At 38.9% G+C, this 20,245-nt stretch overlaps 2 protein-coding genes across 3 annotated transcripts in view; one reads left to right on the top strand and one right to left on the bottom strand.

Annotated features, from left to right (window-relative positions):
* The first annotated feature begins 1,671 nt into the window (after positions 1–1,671).
* LOC143282759 (serine-threonine kinase receptor-associated protein-like) lies at positions 1,672–16,213 on the top strand. The gene is made up of 7 exons (XM_076588511.1): positions 1,672–1,831; positions 4,365–4,500; positions 5,350–5,504; positions 6,925–7,024; positions 7,903–8,040; positions 8,957–9,093; positions 10,626–16,213. Exons 1-7 carry the CDS (start codon positions 1,675–1,677, stop codon positions 10,823–10,825), a joined length of 1,023 nt encoding a protein of 340 aa, XP_076444626.1. The 5' UTR covers positions 1,672–1,674; the 3' UTR covers positions 10,826–16,213.
* A 278-nt stretch (positions 16,214–16,491) lies between these two features.
* LOC143282758 (disintegrin and metalloproteinase domain-containing protein 10-like) overlaps positions 16,492–20,245 on the bottom strand; it is a 78,745-nt gene continuing 74,991 nt past the window's right edge. The window contains exon 18 of one of the 2 annotated variants that reach the window (XM_076588510.1): positions 16,492–19,919. In XM_076588510.1, coding sequence (XP_076444625.1) covers positions 19,845–19,919 — 75 coding nt within the window. In that variant the 3' untranslated portion in view covers positions 16,492–19,844. The remainder of the gene's footprint in view (positions 19,920–20,245) is intronic. The other variant, XM_076588508.1, reaches the window with a different exon arrangement.

The following is a 20,245-nucleotide window of genomic DNA, read 5'->3' on the forward strand; positions in this document are numbered from 1 at the left end:
CGTACAGCTGGAGAAGGACCGTGAAGGCAGATGTGCTCAGATTTTTTTTTTACATCTAACTTCTGTGTTCCATGTAGGGCTACACATATTCTGCCATCATAGTAACAAATGAAAGCACCGTGGCCAGGCTAGTTATGTACAGCTGTTGTCCGTTGTTTTCAATACTGACAAAGACATGTGCCGGTGCACACTCATGGTAGCGGCATGTTAAGCGGCGGTGCCCTTAATTGCGGTGGTCATTCCATTAATTATTGCTCAGTATATATTGTCGTGGCGTGTAAGTCTCTCTATAAACAGTCCAGCTAATGGATTTAGGCTATGTCCGCGACTGAACTGTACGTATCATTTGATTTCAGAACTTGACATTTAAAGAACACTGTGAATGATCTGATCCACTTTTACAATGAATAGATAAATAAAGAAACTAAAGCAAACGAACAAATCAGTAGATTTGTAGCCGGTTGGACAGGGTTCTCTCACCACATCAGCACCAGTTCTCAGTCTTCAAGGCTTTATTGAGAACGGGGAACGTAATACGCCGGTTACTGCATGGGTAAACTAGGACTGAACTCAGTGGAGAGCGTGGCCATGATATTAAAGGGCAAGGGACTGTACTCGTACAAGGAGGGAAATAAATAAATAAGTAAATGAATACCCCTGTGATCAGGTTGACAGAGGCCCATACACAATGCTGTTGCCTTTTCCCTTTTCAAGCTAAATGAGAACTGACGAAAGTATTGGTTTTCCATTCAACTGAGGAAAGGTAGGAGAACTCACTTCGTAAAAACATATCAAGATGCACTGCAGCACATCCACCCAACACTGATGAATATTATTTTGCACGTGAAGTAATCACGCTAAAGTTAACACGGGACATGAACATGCACACGCTCGCCGCTCTCTCTCTCTCTCTCTGCGGGGCAACTGACTGAAGAGAACAATTTCACTGGCGGCCCTGTTACAGATAAGTAAATGAATAGATGAATAAGTAAATAAATAAAGCAAGCAAGCAATTATATTTAGGTTGCCAGTCCAGACTCAAGCAACTGACACTGATGAAAACATAAAAGACCCCCAACCCTTTCTCATGTATACATGCGCATTCCATGACTGAGATAGAAAGCTGCGGTTAATTGCGATTGTTAGTATTGCTAGTGTGTCACCAATGGTGATTATTAGTCTGTAAATCAAACTAATTATTTTAAAAAATAATGATAATAAACTTATTAAAAAAATATATATATATATATAAATTATAAATAAATAAATAAATAAACCACCATGAAAAATCCGAAGCTCTCCGTATTTGACTGGAAACACTGAACAACATTATTTTGAAAATTGTGTACCTTTAAAAAGCAAAAGTTATTGTTCTTGCTTTTATGTTAACTATTGAAAGCTCCTTGTTTTTTTCGTTCATCCCGTGCACAACAAATACTCTGTCAAAACCAATACTGAGCAGCCAGTAACCGGGAGCTCAGTAATATTCATGAGAAAATCTCCGAAGAAGAATTGCAAGTCAAAATACTTTAAAAGCGCAATCATAAACGTAAGTTTCAAGAGCCTTACACTTATTGTCGCTGTTATAAAAGAAACATAAAACGAAAAACACAAGCTACTTTCCTTGAAACAATTCAGCTGAACATTGCGGTTGTGTACATTTCCTACGAAAAGATGTTTTCCGGCATCCGGGAAAGAAAACGATCGGTGCGGAACATGGCGAGTCTCAGGCAGACACCACTAACGTGTAGCGGACACACTCGGCCAGTCGTCGATTTGGCATTCAGTGATGTCACTCCGTATGGGTATTTTCTTATCAGCGCTTGTAAAGGTGAGTCTTTAGTGTGTCAGTTCCTTTTGTTAATGACGTTCGGTGACTATTTTGAAATCGGACGAGTAATTGAAATAGCAGACAAACAACTTGGAGACGACGATTAGATCATAAAACCAGACGAACAATCACGCATCTCACTCATTTAGTCCGAATCTGTCGGGGGGGAAAGTATTCTAGGAAATAACGCCAACACATAGCCTGATATATCGCAGGAGACAAATATATTGCTTTCCTTATATTTGAATCAACAGCCAGTACAATATGTTATTCAACTTACCACTCATTCACTGATAAAGTAGTACTTGGAATGCTGTCGGTTATTATTTTTGTTGCCAGTGTGCAGACGAGTCGGAGCTTCATGTGGTAGAAGAGGGAAACACAAGAAAGGATTTTTTTTTAAACTGGAGTGGAACCAGCTAGGCTTCCATCAAAAGGGGATATTTGAAATCCTCAATTAACACTGCTGAGACTGTATTCTCAGTGAGTCTGTTCTGTTAACATTAGTAGCAGTTCTGGAGGAGAAACATTTTAAATGCTTATCTGAACCCATAGTCTGAGTTGAAACACTGAGATTGGGAGGGGGTGGGGGGGTGTCACTTGTTTTTTTGTTGTTTTTTTTGTTTGTTTTTTTTGTTTTGTTTTGTTTTTTTGTTTTTGGCAAGCCTGCTGATGACATTGTCTTTCTTCCTTCTCTGTTACAAGAGAGAGAGAGAGAGAGAGAGCATAAACAGGAAATCTTAGTTCTGCCCCATTATTTTGGCATACCTGCATTGATCACAAGTAACACAATAAAATGAAATAAAATAAATTTAAAAAGTTCAAAACAGACCACAGGTAAAAAAAATCTCAGAAGTCACTACTGGGCACAGTAGTGTATTGAGAACTGCACATGCATTGAAGCATTCTGTCCTCGCCTTGCTTTCCCTTGTAAATTGTGCACACAGGTATTAAGTCTTTTCCTACTCTGTCACCCTCATCATCCTCTCCATCTGTACATCCTTCCTCTTTGCAACTCCTTTAACCCTATGCCTCCTCCCACCAGCCACACCACACACACGCAAACACACACACACACACACACATATAAACACACACACACACACACACATACACGCACGCACGCACGCACACACACACACACACACACAATCAACTTCCTCCCACAGACCCTTCCTCCTTATAATATACCACGCCACACAGACATGCCACCTCCACCCCACCTTTCCCCCTTCCCTCCCCTCTCAGCAAACACACAAATGCATGTGTGCACTCACTCAGTTATCCAGTGATCCTACTCTCACTGGAGCCCATTTGAGTAGGGACCTCTCTCACAGGTACCAAAGAAAAAGTTGTGGGGGGTTGGCATTGGGTGATGAGGGACTGGGTGGGTTGAGGAGGGGGGGAGGTCTGTGAGCAGATGTAAGAAAGGGTACTGGGGGTTAGGGTGGTGGTTGAGGTTGAAGGGGACCAGGAGGGAGTTGGGGGTGAAAAGGGAGGGGGGGTGAGGGGGGGGATGCAGTGAGGGCTGGAGGGGGGTTGGAGTTCCTGAAAAAGAGAAAGGGAGGCAGGCATAGGTTTTAATTTGTAGCTGTTAGAATATTGATGATAATAATAATAATAATGATAATTATAATAATAATTGGTAGTTATAGTGCTGAATCTTGTGCAGAGACAAATGAAAGCGCTTACACACAAGTTATTCACATGCCTGCATAACATTTTTTTTCTTCTTTTTTTCTATGCAAAGCTGATGAAACTGACAACAAGGAAGAGGCGGGGTAGAGGAGGACAGGGGAGGGGGTGGGGAGTCTGTTTTGGGAAGAGGTGGGTTTTAAGGCCAGACTTGAAAGAGCTGAGTGCAGAAACCTGATGATGCAAAAGAGGTAATTCATTCCAAATGCAAGGTCCAGAGACAAGGACTGAAGGAGCGGTTCCAGCTGTGGAGTGTTTGAATCTGGGTCTGCTGAAACACAGTGGGTCCAAAGCTGATCGTAGAGAGTGAGATGGGGTGTAGAGGTTAAGACAGCTATAGAGATAGGAATGGGCATATTTGTTAATTCATTAATGACAGAGTGCTTATCTTGTGCTCTATTCTGTGTGAGACAGAGCGAATGGAGATGTTGCAAAAGAGGAGCAATGTGCTCAGATCTTATCTTTCTGAGGACAAGTTGGGCAGCAGAGTTTTGTATGTTCTGAAGGGAGTGAATGGATGAAGCAAGCAAGCAAACCAGACAATTGTTACAGTTAGTCGAGGCAAGAGAGAATTAGAGAAACAAGTCTAGATGGTGCATCAGTGGACAGATATTTCCAAATGGAACTGATGCGCTGTAATTGACAATAGCAGGATTGACAGGTCTGTCTGATAAACTTTTGACGGAGTTTTGTGTAGACAGTGTGTTGTCAAGGATAGTACCAAGGTTTCTGACTGAGATGGATGTACTGCCAAGTTTGGTTGATGGAAGAGAGTTTTTGTTTAGTTCCTATGATCATTGTTTCAGTTTACTGACATGAATAATCTTGTAACTTTTAGATGGCAAGCCCATGATTCGCCAGGGAGACACAGGGGACTGGATTGGAACCTTTGAAGGCCACAAAGGAGCTGTGTGGGGCGCAACTTTGAACAGAGATGCCACACGGGCTGCCACTGGGGCCGCTGATTTCTCCGCGTAAGTGGGGGAGATTTTGTCTGCTTCTGCTGTGCTTTGTATATTATTATTTTTTTACAATTTAAAAGAACAGTGAACACAATAGATACAAAATACTTTTTATATTCAGTAAGAGAAATTTGTCTAAGGTTTCAACAGAATATATGATAAAATGATAGATTTATATTGTTTGAACAGTTATCACTTACATTATTACAATATGCGCACCTGCACGTTTATAGACCTGTAATGGACTGTATATGTCTAGATCATATTAGGGCCGTAAATCTTTTGTCAGGCAGTCATATTACATTTTGGAGGATGAATGCTTGCTAGTTGTGTAAACTTGTGTTTTGTGCATCAGTAGACTAGTAAACACTGATGTGGATTGCTGAATTAATTACGGGAATGTGATTTTTTCTCTTTTGCATCCATGAAGGGGGTTAGGGAACCAACACTGAAGCTGGTCCACACTTTTTATCTTGACTGAAAATCATTGCTATAATTTGCTTTTGGGATTTGAAAGTTCTACATTCCTCACAGACCTGTGAGACAGAAGTCTCATGCTTCCCTCATCAGCAGGCTCAGTGAGCTTGAAAGCAAGATTGTCAATCTCTCCCTTTTTTCTCTTTTTCCACTGAAACTGACAAAGACACAAAGATTGAAACAGTGATGAGTGGATGGCCCTGATACACAGAAAGAAGAGGAGATGACAAATTTAGCAGAGTTTGTGACTTTGATATGTGTATGTACACATATGCTCTGGTGTGAATTCCTTAATTTTAGGTTTCTCAGTTGAGTGTGTGTTTCCTCTGAGGGATCGTTATGTAATTGTGCTAATTTCAGTCATATGCCACATATCTGTCATAGAAAAATCTGGGATGCAGAGAAGGGGGAGGAACTTCAGACCTTCAGCCACAAACACATTGTGAAGAGTGTGGACTTCAACAAGGATGGTACCTTGCTGCTGACAGGAAGCAACGAGAAGCTGCTGAGGGTGTATGATTTGAACAAACCTGATGCTGGTAAAAAAGTTATTGTACATTTAAAGTGTTGGGTAATACATTTCGTGTTTATATTGTCAGCTATGTGCTGGCTGTCTGCTTGGCAGAGCAGCACAGTGTTCCATCACCTTACAGAAACTTACTGTGGTGCAGGGTCATTGCACTGCAAAGTTGATTTTCTTCTCTGTGATTGTGAAATTAGGACCTGCCTGTAGTCATCTGCTCACTATGCAAATACTTCCTTTTGTGACAACTTTGGAATATTGAAGATCTGGGATTGAATGCCTCATAGTGGGATAGTGAGTTGTTGATGGGTAAGGATCTTTCAGGAAGTTAGTGCACAATCAGCCAGTCAATCAAAAACACTTACTAACCCGCATGGAAATCAATTTGTGTGGTCACAGATTTATTATACAAATTTTACAAACATGAAATTATCATGCGCACCATAAAAAAGAAAGTGAAACTCATCAAATAAGAATACACAATACCAGTGGATAAACTAAAACAAACCACACACAAACATACACACACACTTAGATAAAATACAATAATATTTACAGATAAAAGCAACCAACACCCATATTTTTCAGTAAATATATTAGTAAATCAATATTTATCAGTAAAACATGCATGTATACACACATGTGTACACATGTGTTAGTGTCGCTCTTATGAGTGTGAATGTTTCAATTTTTGGCTAAATGTGAGAATGGCTGTAGGGATGAATGAGTTCATGTAAGTAGATGTTCTTGCGCATGAAACTTTATACCTGCCACTTCTGTCTGACCATCTGCTACCAGTGTCATCATGTAATAGATGTGTTTCACCTGTTGAAATTGTCATTTGTATGTTAGTTTCCTACTGTACATGTTGCTAAAAGTGTCTTGTCTTTTACCAACTACCCCACACACTTTCCTAATGATTTTTTTCCACCCTGCCTTCGTCATGTTTGGTCAAGTTTCCACCTCAACACACAGCATCAAACGTTAAAATGCTGCTGACATCAGACGTGTAAAACATTTGGAGCATCTGCTTGCACACATTAAAAAACTTCATTTTTCTTAGACATTCAGTGATTGTTGCTCTTTTTAGTGAGTGCAGTGGAATGTTTATTCCAAGAAAGCTTATTGTCAATTTTCAGACCTTTGATGGGTTGTTGTTTTAACACATCAGCCTGATCAGGTACAAATTTGTATTTTTAAACCGATCAGGTGAATATGATCAGTGATGTGTGTTAACATTATAACTTTAAATCTTTTGTAATCAGTCTGAGTTGTTTGTGTGTGTGTGTGTGTGTACACGCATGATATTTAAAAATGAATGAGATCAGCTTGTTGTCAAAGAACCACAAGGTAATTCAGGTGTGTCTCATGGTGCTGGAAGATTGGACACAGACTGACCTTTTTCTTTTCTTTTCTTTTCTTTTCTTTTTTTTCAGACCCGAGATCATTTGCTGGTCACACCTCCAACATCAAGGGGGCGTTGTTTCTAGGTGACGCCAAGAAGATTATTAGTGCCTCTGACGACAAAACTGTTAGGTGAGCATACATTCTAAGAATGATCAGGTTCCAGAAGCAGCTGATTGTGTGAAACAGGTTAAATTATGTTTTTTTGAATGATGCCTTGGGATTGTTATGGTTCATTATAAAAATAGCACACACACACACACACACACACACACACACACACACACACACACACACAGAGTTTTTAAACATGTGATGTTCAATTTCATGACAAGGAACTTTTAAAGTTTTAATAGACTTCTTTCCAGAAATTGTGTCCAATAACAATGATTTTTAACCTCATTTAGTCTTTTATGTGTATCATCATGGTATTCTAAATACAGAGTGTGTCATTTTGTTGTTGTTTGTTTATGAAAAATGGTGTAAATTGGGATGAACATGTGTGAATTTTGAAATATTGCTTATCATAAATTAATCTACTCCATTGGTATTATCCGCCAACATGACTGGGATGAACAAACATTTTTGAATGAGAAATTAAATGATCAGTAACTGTGCTGCAGATTTTCTTTACTGTGACTATTTAAACTCTTCTTTTCTCATGATCTGGAATTATCTCTCTCTTTCTCTCCATGGTGAGGCACTTTTATCTTCTTTGTTTAAAGAGAACTAAGCATTTATGATGTTGTTTAAATGCAGACAGCATTGAATGGCAGACTTTGAGCAGAATACAGGTTCTGTGCATGTTGAATGAGGACAGTTTTATGTTCAGTTTAAACTCATTCTGGATGAGTGCCAATTTTATTAGAACAATACTTCAGACCTTATTTTTACGTTAAGCAGGTACCCATCATCTGCATTCTGTTGGATTTGGACCAATACAATTGTTTTACAGTAATTTGGAGCATTAATGGTGTGTGCGTGTGTGTGTGTGTGTTCACATGTTGCAGGCTGTGGACCCTAGAAACCTGCCAGGAGATTCAGCAGCTTACCTTTGACTGCGCTCCTTCCAGCCTGGCTCTGAGTCCTAACGGCAACACCATCATTGTCACGTATGGTCAAAAAATTGCCTTCTACAATGTTGACACGTAAGTCATGGGGGCAGTTCCTGTTTATATCTTCTCCCACCACTGTGATGCATGGACCAAAAATTGCCTACTTCTGTGTTGACATATGATATATTTTTTTTCATTTTCATAGCCACCACTGAAATTTTTTTGTATTTCATTTCTTTTTTTTTTTTCTTTTTTTTTTTTTTTTTTGCTGCAAAAATCAGTCTTAAAAGGAATTAGAAAAGTTACTTCCCTTGCACTGTGAGTTGAGTGCAAGAGGGAGCCAGGTGCTTTTTTTCATATTACTTTCACTTGCCTTTTAATACTGTTTGGTTTTTCTATGGCTGGTTATAATTTGACGGGTTTTCAGCCCTGAAATGGCCGATTTGAGGCTGGTTTAAAAGCAACATGCTTTGATTCAGACATCAGAAAAAGATCATTTCATGTATTTGATAGATTGTCTTCCATCTCCCTGGGCTTTCCAGTAAAAACATCAATTGCCCCTGTATCTTATTAATTGCCCCTGTATCCTGTTGAGATACTCATATACTCTCACCTGTGGTAAATGCACGGTTGAAAATATTGATGGCTGTGAGGTTCACCTCAATTTGAGTTTGTCAGAGTTGAATGGAAGGTTATCAATGCCACCCCCATCCCTTGCACCCATTCCATCTTTCCCCAACCCCAAAAGTCAAAAGTTGCAGTAGAGGGAGAAACTGGCTTTTCTGCTAATTAACAAAAGGGCTTGTTCATATTCAGGCAGTGTATCCTTGTTTTTCTTTGTAGTGATGACAGTTTGTGTTTTCACCCATTCACATCACCATTTGATTTAGAATTTAATGGAATCACCATCTTCATGCTTTGTTGTTTGTGGTTTTTAAGGATGGGGCTTTATGATTGATGATGATGAACAGGACATTCACCACCACCTTTCTTGCACTGTGTCCAACAGGCTCACGGAGATCAAGAAGTTTGAGGCAGATGCTCCCATCAACTCTGCCTCCCTTCACCAGAGTGAGAAGTTCTTTGTAGCAGGAGGAGAGGACTTCAAGATGTACAAGTTTGACTACGAGACGGGAAGAGAAATTGGTAAATTTATCCGAACATTATTTTATGGACAAAACTTTTTTCTGTTTTTTCTTTTTTTAGGAAAAAAAAAATCGGAACTGAAGTCATGACATTTCAGTTGATTTTGTTTTAGAACATGTTTACCATTGAAAAGAAATCGGCTGTCGTCCTGCAAAGTCTGTGCCCACCCACTGTCAAGTTTGTTTCACCCATTTGAAGCGAAAGGACTACAAATGAAAAGTGGAGTTCAGTTGTAGAGGGACATGTCTTCTCTGTACCTTCTGGGGGAGGGACTCGAGTGGGTAAATATAACTCTTTCAGTCGGTACGACCAGGGGGTAATGGATAGACCACTTAATTAAGGAGTGCAAATAACAGGCTGTTGTCCCTTAGGTCAAACTATACCGGATAATTTTGTTCACTTGATAGTTCTAGATGGCTCTGTTTGACAGTATGTAGCATTACTAGGTTGATGTTAAAGATGAAGTTTCTTTTTTGCGTGTTTTTGGGTTACTGGTTGTGAGTGTGCGCCTGACTCAATGTATGTCTGTTGTTTTTGTTGAGAGACTCAGTTGCATGCAGTCCACGGAGCTTTTTTTTTCTTTTATATATATATAGATATATATATAAGTTTCACATGCCTTTCTCACTGAACAAGAAAAAAACTTTTTTTTCACTTTTGTTTTCTTTTCTCAGTTTCCCCCCCCCTTTTCTTCTTTTTCTCGCCCTCCACCCCTCTTACTAATATTGTCACTTTTCCAATACACTGTCTGCCAAACAAAACACTTTGAATTATGTGAGGGTGAGTGTACTCTCGAGAATTGCCCAAACAACAACGGCACTCAACAAGCTGAACACCATCTGGAACAACAAAAACATCGCTCTCAGCTCAAAAATCAGACTGATGCGTTCCCTGGTTATATCAATATTGCTCTACGCCTGCGAGACTTGGACCCTGACTGCAGACATCGAGAGAAGAATCCAAGCTGTCGAGATGAGATGCTTTCGTAGACTACTTGGCATCTCCTACAGAGACCACATCACTAACACGGAAGTGAAGAACAGAATCAAGCAAAGTATTGGACCCTACGAAGACCTTCTGTCCATTGTGAAAAAACGCAAACTTAGGTGGTATGGACACATCTCCCGATCATCTGGTCTTGCCAAAACGTTCCTGCAAGGCACCGTACAAGGAGGCAGAAGGAGAGGACGGCAGAAGAAGAGATGGGAAGACAACATCCGGGTGTGGACAGGCTTGACGCTTGGTGACGCCCTGAGGAAATCAGAAAACCGTGAAGAGTGGAGAGGGGTGGTGGCCAGGTCAGCAGCGGTGCCCCAACGGTCTGAACCCAGACTACGGGAGAGGTGAAGGTGAAGGTGGTGAGTGTGCAGATGCTTTGGGAGGTTTAATTGTATTTATACTTTTACAAAATCATTCAATACAACTATTCATTTATAGAAGACTGTGTTGTTAAAAATCATTCCACATGACTGTATAGCAAATTGCGCTGTTGTAACATGTTTGCTCTTTTTTTTTTCCCCAACACCACTCAGAGTCTTTCAAAGGCCACTTTGGCCCGGTGCACTGTGTTCGATTCTCCCCTGACGGAGAGCTGTACGCCAGTGGGAGCGAGGATGGGACCCTGCGGCTGTGGCAGACCACCATTGGCAAGACATATGGGCTGTGGAAGTGCATCATACCTGATGACTCTGAGGTCCAGAACAACACCTCTGACGTGAAGGCAGAGTCCTAGTCAGACAGTAAGGCAAGACGATGCCTGGTGTGTAAGGAGAAGCACTACAGTCTGGCCTGTGCTCTGCTCCAGCCAGCTCCATCCTGCAGGCGATTGTCAGGGAGAGAGAGAGAGGTGGAGGTGGCGACAGCTGTGGTCCTCATGGGAGATGAACTGGCTTACATTACTCTAGGGGGTGGTCGCTGGTGGGAAGCAGAGGCTTGATGAGGTCAAGAAGAAGGCATTATTATGAGTGACCGCCCTCCACAAAATGAGTGTATTGTCACCCTTTTGTTTTGTTTTTCCTGAATCATTTTGGTATCGTAAGGTGCTTTTATATTAGACCTAAACGGAGTGTCAGGCTGCTGATGAGTTGGCACCCCACAAACAGTAGTGCAGTAATCTTTTCAACGACATCAAACTTCAGAGTCCATTTCTGTTCAAAGCATTTAAATTTGAAGATTTTTTTTTCTACTTTAGTACATGGATTATTGACTGTGAAATTTTTCAGATCATAATTTGTATTGATTTACATACTGTAATACCATTTGTTGCTGGGTCATAGGATCATCTCAGGTGACTTGACTCATTTTGTGGAGTGGGGGTCATCATCTGCTCTCCCCACCCCCAAAAGATGAGAGCTTTGTGTCGATGAAACAAGAAGACAGGTGTTGGGATATCATACTTGTGTTGTTAGGGTTGCTTATGATTAGACTGAAAAGAGCCAACTGTGTTCCATCGTCTGCATGAATTTGATCTTTTGTCTTTCCTTTATTTCTGCTTATCTGTTTTACCCCAGCTTGCAGGCGTAAGAAATACTTTCTTTTTCCGAGCAAAATTTTTGTGTTTCATAAAGTCTGATGTGACTGAAAAGAAAGCTGTGAAACTGTTCAGACAGTTAATGCATCTGCTCAGAGCAAAGTACTTTCATGGTAGATTTTTCTTATTTTCTTATGTGTTGATGCAGATGCCTGTAAACTTTAGGGAGATATGAACAAAATATTTACCAATTAATCACATCCCTTCTTTTCTTTTGTCTGCATGTGTTTTTGTTTTTATGTTGTCTGTTATCACATTTTTACAGCAACTTTTTTTGTTTTTGTAATTTCTTTTATATATTTTGAAAGTATTTTCATCAAAATTAAATTAGGATAATTTCTTTCTAGATTAATCTTGTGTTGGTCACTAGAAAGTTGATGAGATCTGGGAGAGTTGATAGTGATCATTTGTTGATATCCCAAGTGGGTGTGAACTTTGTTATGAGCGAGGTACTTGAGGTATCTGATCTGTATGAACACAGGAAGATGCTGTTAATTGTACTGTCAGATCCAAACATTAATCATTGAAATTTGTCTGCATGCAAAGGTTTCTTTTGTTTTTTGTAGCTTTTTTGTTGTTGTTTTTTTAACTTAGAAAGTTCCTTTGGATTTGAATGAGCATAAAACATTGGTCTGCAAATACATTTAAACTTCAGTGAGCATAAAACTTAAATTTGTAAAGGTTCGTTCCAGTGCTCTTTATTTGGAAAATGCACTGTTGCTTAGTGTGAATCATCATTTTGAAGTTTCATGTTCAAATTCAGTTTCATTCCAGATAGTAAGCTTACCAGGGTTTTGTTACTCTGGATATCTGTAAGTGTAACATGCTCATGATTATCTAAAAGTATCATACATGAATTGCCACAATTAACTCTTCTTCCAACATACACATTACTCCACCAGCTGATCAAAATAAGCATTTGCTGAAGTATTGGTGCAAGTTACTGGAAAATGTGAGTTTTCACTGATCTTTCAACTCGGTGTGTTCATTAGTGTTGATGATATTGATCAAAGATTGAAGGAAAGAGGTACAACTTATTTGTAAATTTGACCTGTTTGGGATTAAACAAAATGAATCTTGACATTTGTGAAAATAGTGCCGGTTTTTTTTTTTTTTTTGTTTTACGCAAGAGAAGCTTTTGCTCTCTCTCTCTCTCACCATTTCATGCCAAACCCTCAGTTTCTCTCCTTGTTGCCATTCTTCCATCTCTCTCCCTCTCTCTTTCATGCCACAGAAAAGACAAAAGATTGAAATGGAAATTTATATTTTAATGTTTCATAACTGATGTCTGTATTATTAAATCGATGCATATCACAGATGTCCCATTTTATTTGAGCCAACAAACCTAAAGCAAAAGACCCACCACACCCATCATACATCTAATCTGCTTGGCTGGGCAGGCGGTCTGGAAAGGCCACATGGTACAGGAGCTGCATGGGTTTGAGGAAAATCCTCAGAAATGAGCTTCACTCCTAACCTCACCCTCCCCCCCCACCCACCCCCACACACACTCTCCCCCCAACTCCCACCAAGGAGATGAAAGAAAAAATATACTTCGGATTATTATCCAGCAAGTATCAGTATGAAAATGAAGTATGTTCTGCATATCTATTATCAGTTGCTCTATTAAGACACACACCCCGACATCTCTGCAATTTTAAGTGCACCTGTCCCCTTCCTGGACGAAGAGGAGAAAAATCTCACTTTCTGTTTCCTATCACAATGAGATCAAGAAATGGAAAAGTGCATGTATGCTGGTTCCATTTTGAATGCCTTTAACCATCTATCCACTGTTCGCACTTTCTGTTACAACCATGTAACCTAAACAGCTCAACTTTGTGGCATCATTAAGAAACGTGAACTTTTCTCAATGCTGCAACACCAGGTGCCATAAACTGACCAAGTGGAAAGGGTAACATCCAAGAACTGACTACAGTTGTGAAGAAAATTTGCTGTCACTCAGACATTATATATATAAACTTAGACACATAAGTTAGTTCTTATGAGTTACAAACGGGAATGCCTGTATATTGTTTGTATGGAGTCCAGACTAACTGTGGATAAATTCCACAAAGTACACTGGAAAGGTTTGGTAACTGAACATTTGACTTGCCACAAGCAGCTATCATGGTTATGGCTCAGAGTGACTCGATGCCCTGAACGATTTCACTTTAATTTGCTGAATCCGAAGGTTAATCTGAAGATGCTGTGCAGCACCAGAACACTGGAAGGGTGAAAAAAGTGTTCCACACATGACAAAAACATCAAATTATGCAGCAAATAGAGTGGCACCATAGCACTGGAATCAGAGCAAACATGAATGAATAACACTAAAATGCATTTATTATGAAGCAATCACATCAAGAAAACTTTTTTTTTTAAAAGCATCTGCAACAGTCACCTCTCTGCAGCACTCAACTCATGAAAATGCATCAAGTTCTGCTGCATTTAACACTTACAGGGAAAAGACGTTGATACCTGCAACATTTCTGATCAGGAAATGTAACATACTTTTTGTTCACATTGTGACAGACATGTCAAATTCTGTGAAAGCTTGGGCAAGTTGACATTCAGACCGGCATGACATTCTCCACAGCACCGACGCATCATCATGGACTGTTTCCAAGGCACAAAAGCTATGTGGACGGGTTCACATTAGCATCTATCAAAAAAAGCATATATTCCAAACCACTACACCCAGCAAAATAAAGAATATTTCAGGCAGTGTATTTTTCTTCCGAATTCCCTGTCTAATCACCCACAGACAGACTGATATGTGACATGGCAAAACACACTTCGTGAATCTATAGAAAATAAAGCTTGTCTGACTGCTGAGATGTGATTTCTCTGTTCTTCCTTTTTCTTTTCATTTTTTTTTTCCCAATGGCTAACTATAATTTCTCATTTACACGACCTTTGACATGTAGTCTTGGATTTTCAACACATGTGACCTATAGTGGTAAAAGAGAAAATGAACATGAACGTAAGCACAGTTTAAACAGACATGAATGACCCAATACACACACACACACACACTTGAATAATAAACAAAACAAAAAAAACCAATGATCCAACATACACACACAACACACCAAAAATATGAACAACAAAGTATCATAGGCATAGGCATGTCACTGAAGAAAATTTCATTTTAATGCTTATTAACTATCCTTACAGCAGACCGTTTTTGTTTTGCTTTGTTTCATGTGTATGCGTAGTTTTTCAGTTTCTAGACAAAAATGTCATCCACTGTGTCATGTATTGCACGTGACAAAAACTGTTTGCTAATAAGTAACAGATGTTTTATGATACAACCTCTTTTGTATAAGCTGAATTCATATGAATTCATGAATGGGAACAAAATGATAAAGCTCCCTAACAAGCAAGCAGTGTTTAAAATCATTGGAAGTCAGATTCCCTCCCCACCAACCAAACAACCTCCACCTCAAATTCAAACCCTGGATAGGCAAGATCTTGAGACTGGTGATTTTCAAAAAGAAACAAATTTTTTTTTTTTTTAATGATTTTTGAAAGTGGTGACATAACACTGCATGTATTACTGAAAATATACAACAAACCAAAGCACTCGAGAAGTGTAAAGTAACACTTGTATTCCACAATACGAAATAGATGAAAGTAAATTTTTATGCCCCCACCCCCACCCCAAACACATATGGGTACAATGTAACACTTGGTGGTGCCATTAGCCATAATACCCTCACAGCCATACACACACACACACACACACACAAAAATATATATATATATATGTTTTTTTTTTTTTCTTACTTAACTAGCTATTCAGAGAGCCTTCCTGTTTAGCTTCTTTCAATGGAATGTAATGAGAATTCTGCTGCAGAGAAGGTAGACATGTTGAGACATGATACATCAAACAGCTCGTAACAATAATCACTGTGATTCATACCACATTCCAACAGCAAAAGAGAAAGAAACGAATGGAATAAACTTGCTCATGATGACAACCACCGCTCTGTGGTCAGAAATACACAATCAACAAAGCAAATAGTAAGGCATGATTTTGGAATTTGACTGAACAGATTTGGGTTTGAAAAAGTTGTAATACACAGTGAATACTTTCCTTTGCAATAAAACCCACAGCAGTAGAAAACATCCAAGCAGTTGTAAGTACGGTACCCCAAGATCAACGTCAATAAAGAATTGCCACATTACAATGAATCAGATAAGAAATAATCATCTACATCCAGATCATCAATTACCACAATGATTAGGTTTGGAACATGACTGTAACTGCAGTGAAATCAATGATATTCCACAAAGTCATTATTTAGATCCCTGAACAAGGCAATCATTTCACCATAATCTCATACCCCAACTCCCCAAAATAACAACAACAAGCTCTGAGTGTTAAACAGTGTGGTCAATACAGAGGCTAAATAACAACGTAAACAGTACACGAGACTGAGGTTTACATACAAAAAAACATCAACGTGGATTAAACACGATCATAATGTACAAAAACAAATCATATGATAAAAATATACACCCCTTTTATGAATAAGTACATGTCACACACACACACACACACACACACACACACACACACAAACACACACATAAGCTCACACAAAAAGCAATAATGACAAAAACTGAGAGAGGTTTCTCATTGAAATAATGCACTTTCAGAAACAAACATTAATTTTTCTTCTCTTTTAAACTTCGGGTTCTGATGAAAGGAAAATCAATTGCTCTGTTTAATCAAACATGGATAGATGAACGACAAACATCATTAACAACTAACATTCAAACATTCCCAAAGAAAAAAAAAAAGATCAAATCAGCATATAATACACAGACAAAACATTCATAAAACAAAACGTTTTTTAAAAAAAAAGGGGGGGGGGGGGATTAAAAAATCATACAAACTCATCAAATATTTTTTAATCATACATAACTCGGATGCCTCAACATGCTCACTCCTTTTGGAACAAACAAAGGACGAAGAAGCACACGGGCAAACTGTTCTTACCCCACGTAGACACACACTGTTCTCAACGAGGAAAGCGGCTTTCGTGTTGACCTGGATAGTTTTGAGGCACACGTGCGCCTACAGAGTAAGGCGGAGGCGATCCCATTTCATGTTCAGGCTGGTACTGCAGGCAATCAAATGACTTCACATGAGCCGTTTTCCCTAGCAATTCATCTTCTCTTGTCTTTTTCTTAACACTACTACATGTACCATTTTCAATGGAGCTTTCTCCGAACATGAAGCATCAGGCAGTTCTAGCATGGACAGACAGAGAGGTATATAGATAGCCATCTACATGGAGACAGAGACAGAAACTACCATGATGATGAAAATTACAACTGGTGAAAAGATGTCTGGACTTTGGAGATCTTTACTTAGAATAGTGATCCCAAGGTCCATGGTATATCATCATCTTTTATGAATCATGATTTTTGTGACTGACCAACAGTATTTTTGATAATGCTCAACTTAACAAATCCTGACATGAAACGGTGTGAATGGCAAGTATATGTTTCCATGCAAACACCAGCCACTGTGATATGATTTTCACGAGCAAAGCTTTCCCACCACCCTGAAAGCACTGCAACAAGGCCAGTCACTAACACTGCTGGAATAACAGTTGGGTCAAAGGGCCTTGAAAAGAAAACAGACATTAACCCTTTCACCATCAGTCAATTTAGAGTACAAAATTCCCTTGTGGTATAAACACAGAAAAGACAGTGGCTAAGAATAGCTGGGGATTCCCCCTGTGATGTATAGAAAATATTGCCTATCCTACCACCGAACATTGAGAGCAGTAGGTTCATGGATAACAGACCAATGAATGGTCACCTTTCAGTGACATGGGTCCTCTACCACGCCTGTGCATATATGTGAGCTTGAGCCATGACTGCTGCTGACCAGTACGCTCATCAGTGAAGGGCAGCTGCCTAACAGAGTTAAGGCTGAGACCACAGGTCAGGATATCAGTCACCATATTTGGACTTCTTCTTCTTGGGATGACATTAATTTTGTTCATCAAAATCAGTTACCACAATGACCTCACTTCCCTAGGCGTCAGCACTCAAGGGGTTAACAACATGAACTCTACAACTCTGATATCTGAAGTCCAAACCATGGCATCATGAACCATAAAGCTTCAAGTTAGATTTTTTTTTTTTTTTTAATAAAAATAAAAAGATTTGCATACAAAAATCTTTTGATGTGATTCTGCAGTGCCAACATGGATGTAATGTAATCAAAAGCCAGGAAGCTGCAGATTTGTAATTATGTTTCCTTAACATCTTTTGCTGGCATAATACTGGCATCATGAACCATCGAACTTCAAGTTAGAGTTTTATTTCGTAAAAAAAAAAAAAAAAAAAAAGACTTACATACAAAAATCTTTTAATGTGATCCTGCAATGCCAACATGGATGTAATGTAACCAAAAGCCAGGATGCTGCAGATTTGTAATTATGTTTCCTTAACATCTTTTGCTTCAACCACTGTTCCACTCTATATTTAGCGATTACTTTCTTACTTTTGACTAACAAAAAAAAAAAAAAAAAAAAAAAAAAAAGAAGAAGAAAAAAAATCTTTCCTGTCCTTTCTGTGCTCATGCAGATGTTCTGGTAAGATTTCTCATATAAAAAAAAATTAAGAGGGGACCAGCAGTTTTGGAGGAGGTACCAGCATATGTTGACATCATTTCCTTTCATTTCACCTCTCTGATACCTCTGGTCTTTGATCCTGAATCGGTGAAGAAAACACTAACGTTGAACTGGAAGCTGATTAGAGTAACAACAGATTCTGTCAACAACAACAACAAAATTTTGATCTATCATTTTCAAACAGAGTTTGGAATTTCCTCGTAAATGGAAAGAATTAAAACCTTACAACTGATGCAGATAAAAAAAATTAAATAAAATAAAATAAAATAAAAATGTTTCTCCATTATTTTTTGACAGAGTTTGGAATTTCCTGAATAGCATTTTTGCTTTTCCTTTTTTTTTTCTTTTTTTTTGTGGTTTCTTTGTTTGTTTGTTTTTGTTTTGTAATACAAACTTCTTTCCAGAAAATGATGTCTAACATCGATGACCAGACATGAAATTTAAAAAAAAATAGTGAAGTGAAAAAGTGTCACACACTTGATCCTTATCTGCTTTGTGGTTCATGATGCACAAACACAAGTGACAACCCAGGAATTCACACTGGAGTTAGCACACACTGGAGTTAGCATACACTGAACAGAACATGCTGATTGTGAGTGTGTTAAATTAATCAGTCAGATTTATCATACATGTACAGATGAAAAGTTAATGCCAAAGAGAGGAGGAAAAGACGGGAGAGCAGCTGAAATAGTCACACACATATATCCGAGGCCCCTCCTTTCACCACACCCCCAAAATATAATTATAATTAAAAAGTTGCTTTTTTTAATGAGAAAGGATAAAAAAATATGAATATCAACTGCATACAAAACAGATTCTGAAAATTGATATGTTTGGTTATTTACAGACTGACAGACATGCACACACGTGTACACACACACACACACACACACACTACACACACACACACACACACATATACAGCAGTGTACAAATATGTTTACATCAGAATTTACACATTTTTGACTGATATGTACACATTCACCAGAATTTAAGCACCATAATTTCCTATTATCCTAACAGTTGAAAATTTGCACCCTGCCTGCAGAAACAAAATTAAAAAGAGAAAAGAAAAGATTTTCATTTTTGAACTTTGCACTGTCATAACACTTTGCTCTGTGCAACTCTATCACAGCTACATTTCTGTTCACATTTCAGTAATGCAGCTTAACAATACAGCACCCTTGGCCTACGTCCTGCTTCATGGCACTAAAATTTAGAACACTTAAAAAAAGAATCACAAAGATTTTTCATCTGTCGAACATAAAATGAAAATGAATACACTTGACCGGTCAGTGAAAACCCCTTGCCATCCACATACACATGGACAATGTAAACATGATGCGTAATCATTCCACAGATGAAGAGACGAAAGCTTGGCATTTATCATCATTCCACCAATGAGCGTAATCATCATTCCAAGCCAAACTGACGGTCTTCTGCCATTGACATCACCACCGGTATGTGTGTTGTGTGTGAGAAGATGCACTCGATGACACTGAAGGTGAAAAGAGATGGTGGTTAGGCAGACTGGCTCTAGGCGTGCACACACACGGAATAGTTTATCTCCGCCCCATTTCATACATGTGCGTTTGGGACATGTCCATTTCCACACCAGTAGTATAAGGTTGAACTGACTGAAAATACGGAAAAAGAATGGATAATTAGACTGATGGGAGCTCTGGGTTAATCATTAGTAAGCACGCCATCAATAGATTTCTTTATTGCAGTAACATCAACTTGTTCCCACTACAGCAAGACGATAATGAAACAGAAGCAAGCAGGAAAAAAGCTCTGAGTTCATTTGCAGCCTCATCTCTTGTAACAATGGAAGCAGCAAGATTTATCGTGCCACAGGAACACAGGAATATTACACGATACGATGTTACTGGTGTTAGAAAATACACATGCACAAACACAGACACACACATATACATTCATGACACACGTGACACGAAACTCA

The sequence above is a fragment of the Babylonia areolata genome, chromosome 6, assembly GCF_041734735.1.
Source record: "Babylonia areolata isolate BAREFJ2019XMU chromosome 6, ASM4173473v1, whole genome shotgun sequence".
Lineage (NCBI taxonomy): Eukaryota > Metazoa > Mollusca > Gastropoda > Neogastropoda > Buccinidae > Babylonia > Babylonia areolata.

Bases quoted from the DNA above. Each gene is read 5' to 3' on its own strand.
- LOC143282759 (XM_076588511.1), top strand. From the start codon at position 1,675: ATGTTTTCCGGCATCCGGGAAAGAAAACGATCGGTGCGGAACATGGCG. The intron at 4,501-5,349 runs GTAAGTGGGGGA...TATCTGTCATAG, and splicing joins GGGGCCGCTGATTTCTCCGC to AAAAATCTGGGATGCAGAGA. The intron at 8,041-8,956 runs GTAAGTCATGGG...TGTGTCCAACAG, and splicing joins GCCTTCTACAATGTTGACAC to GCTCACGGAGATCAAGAAGT.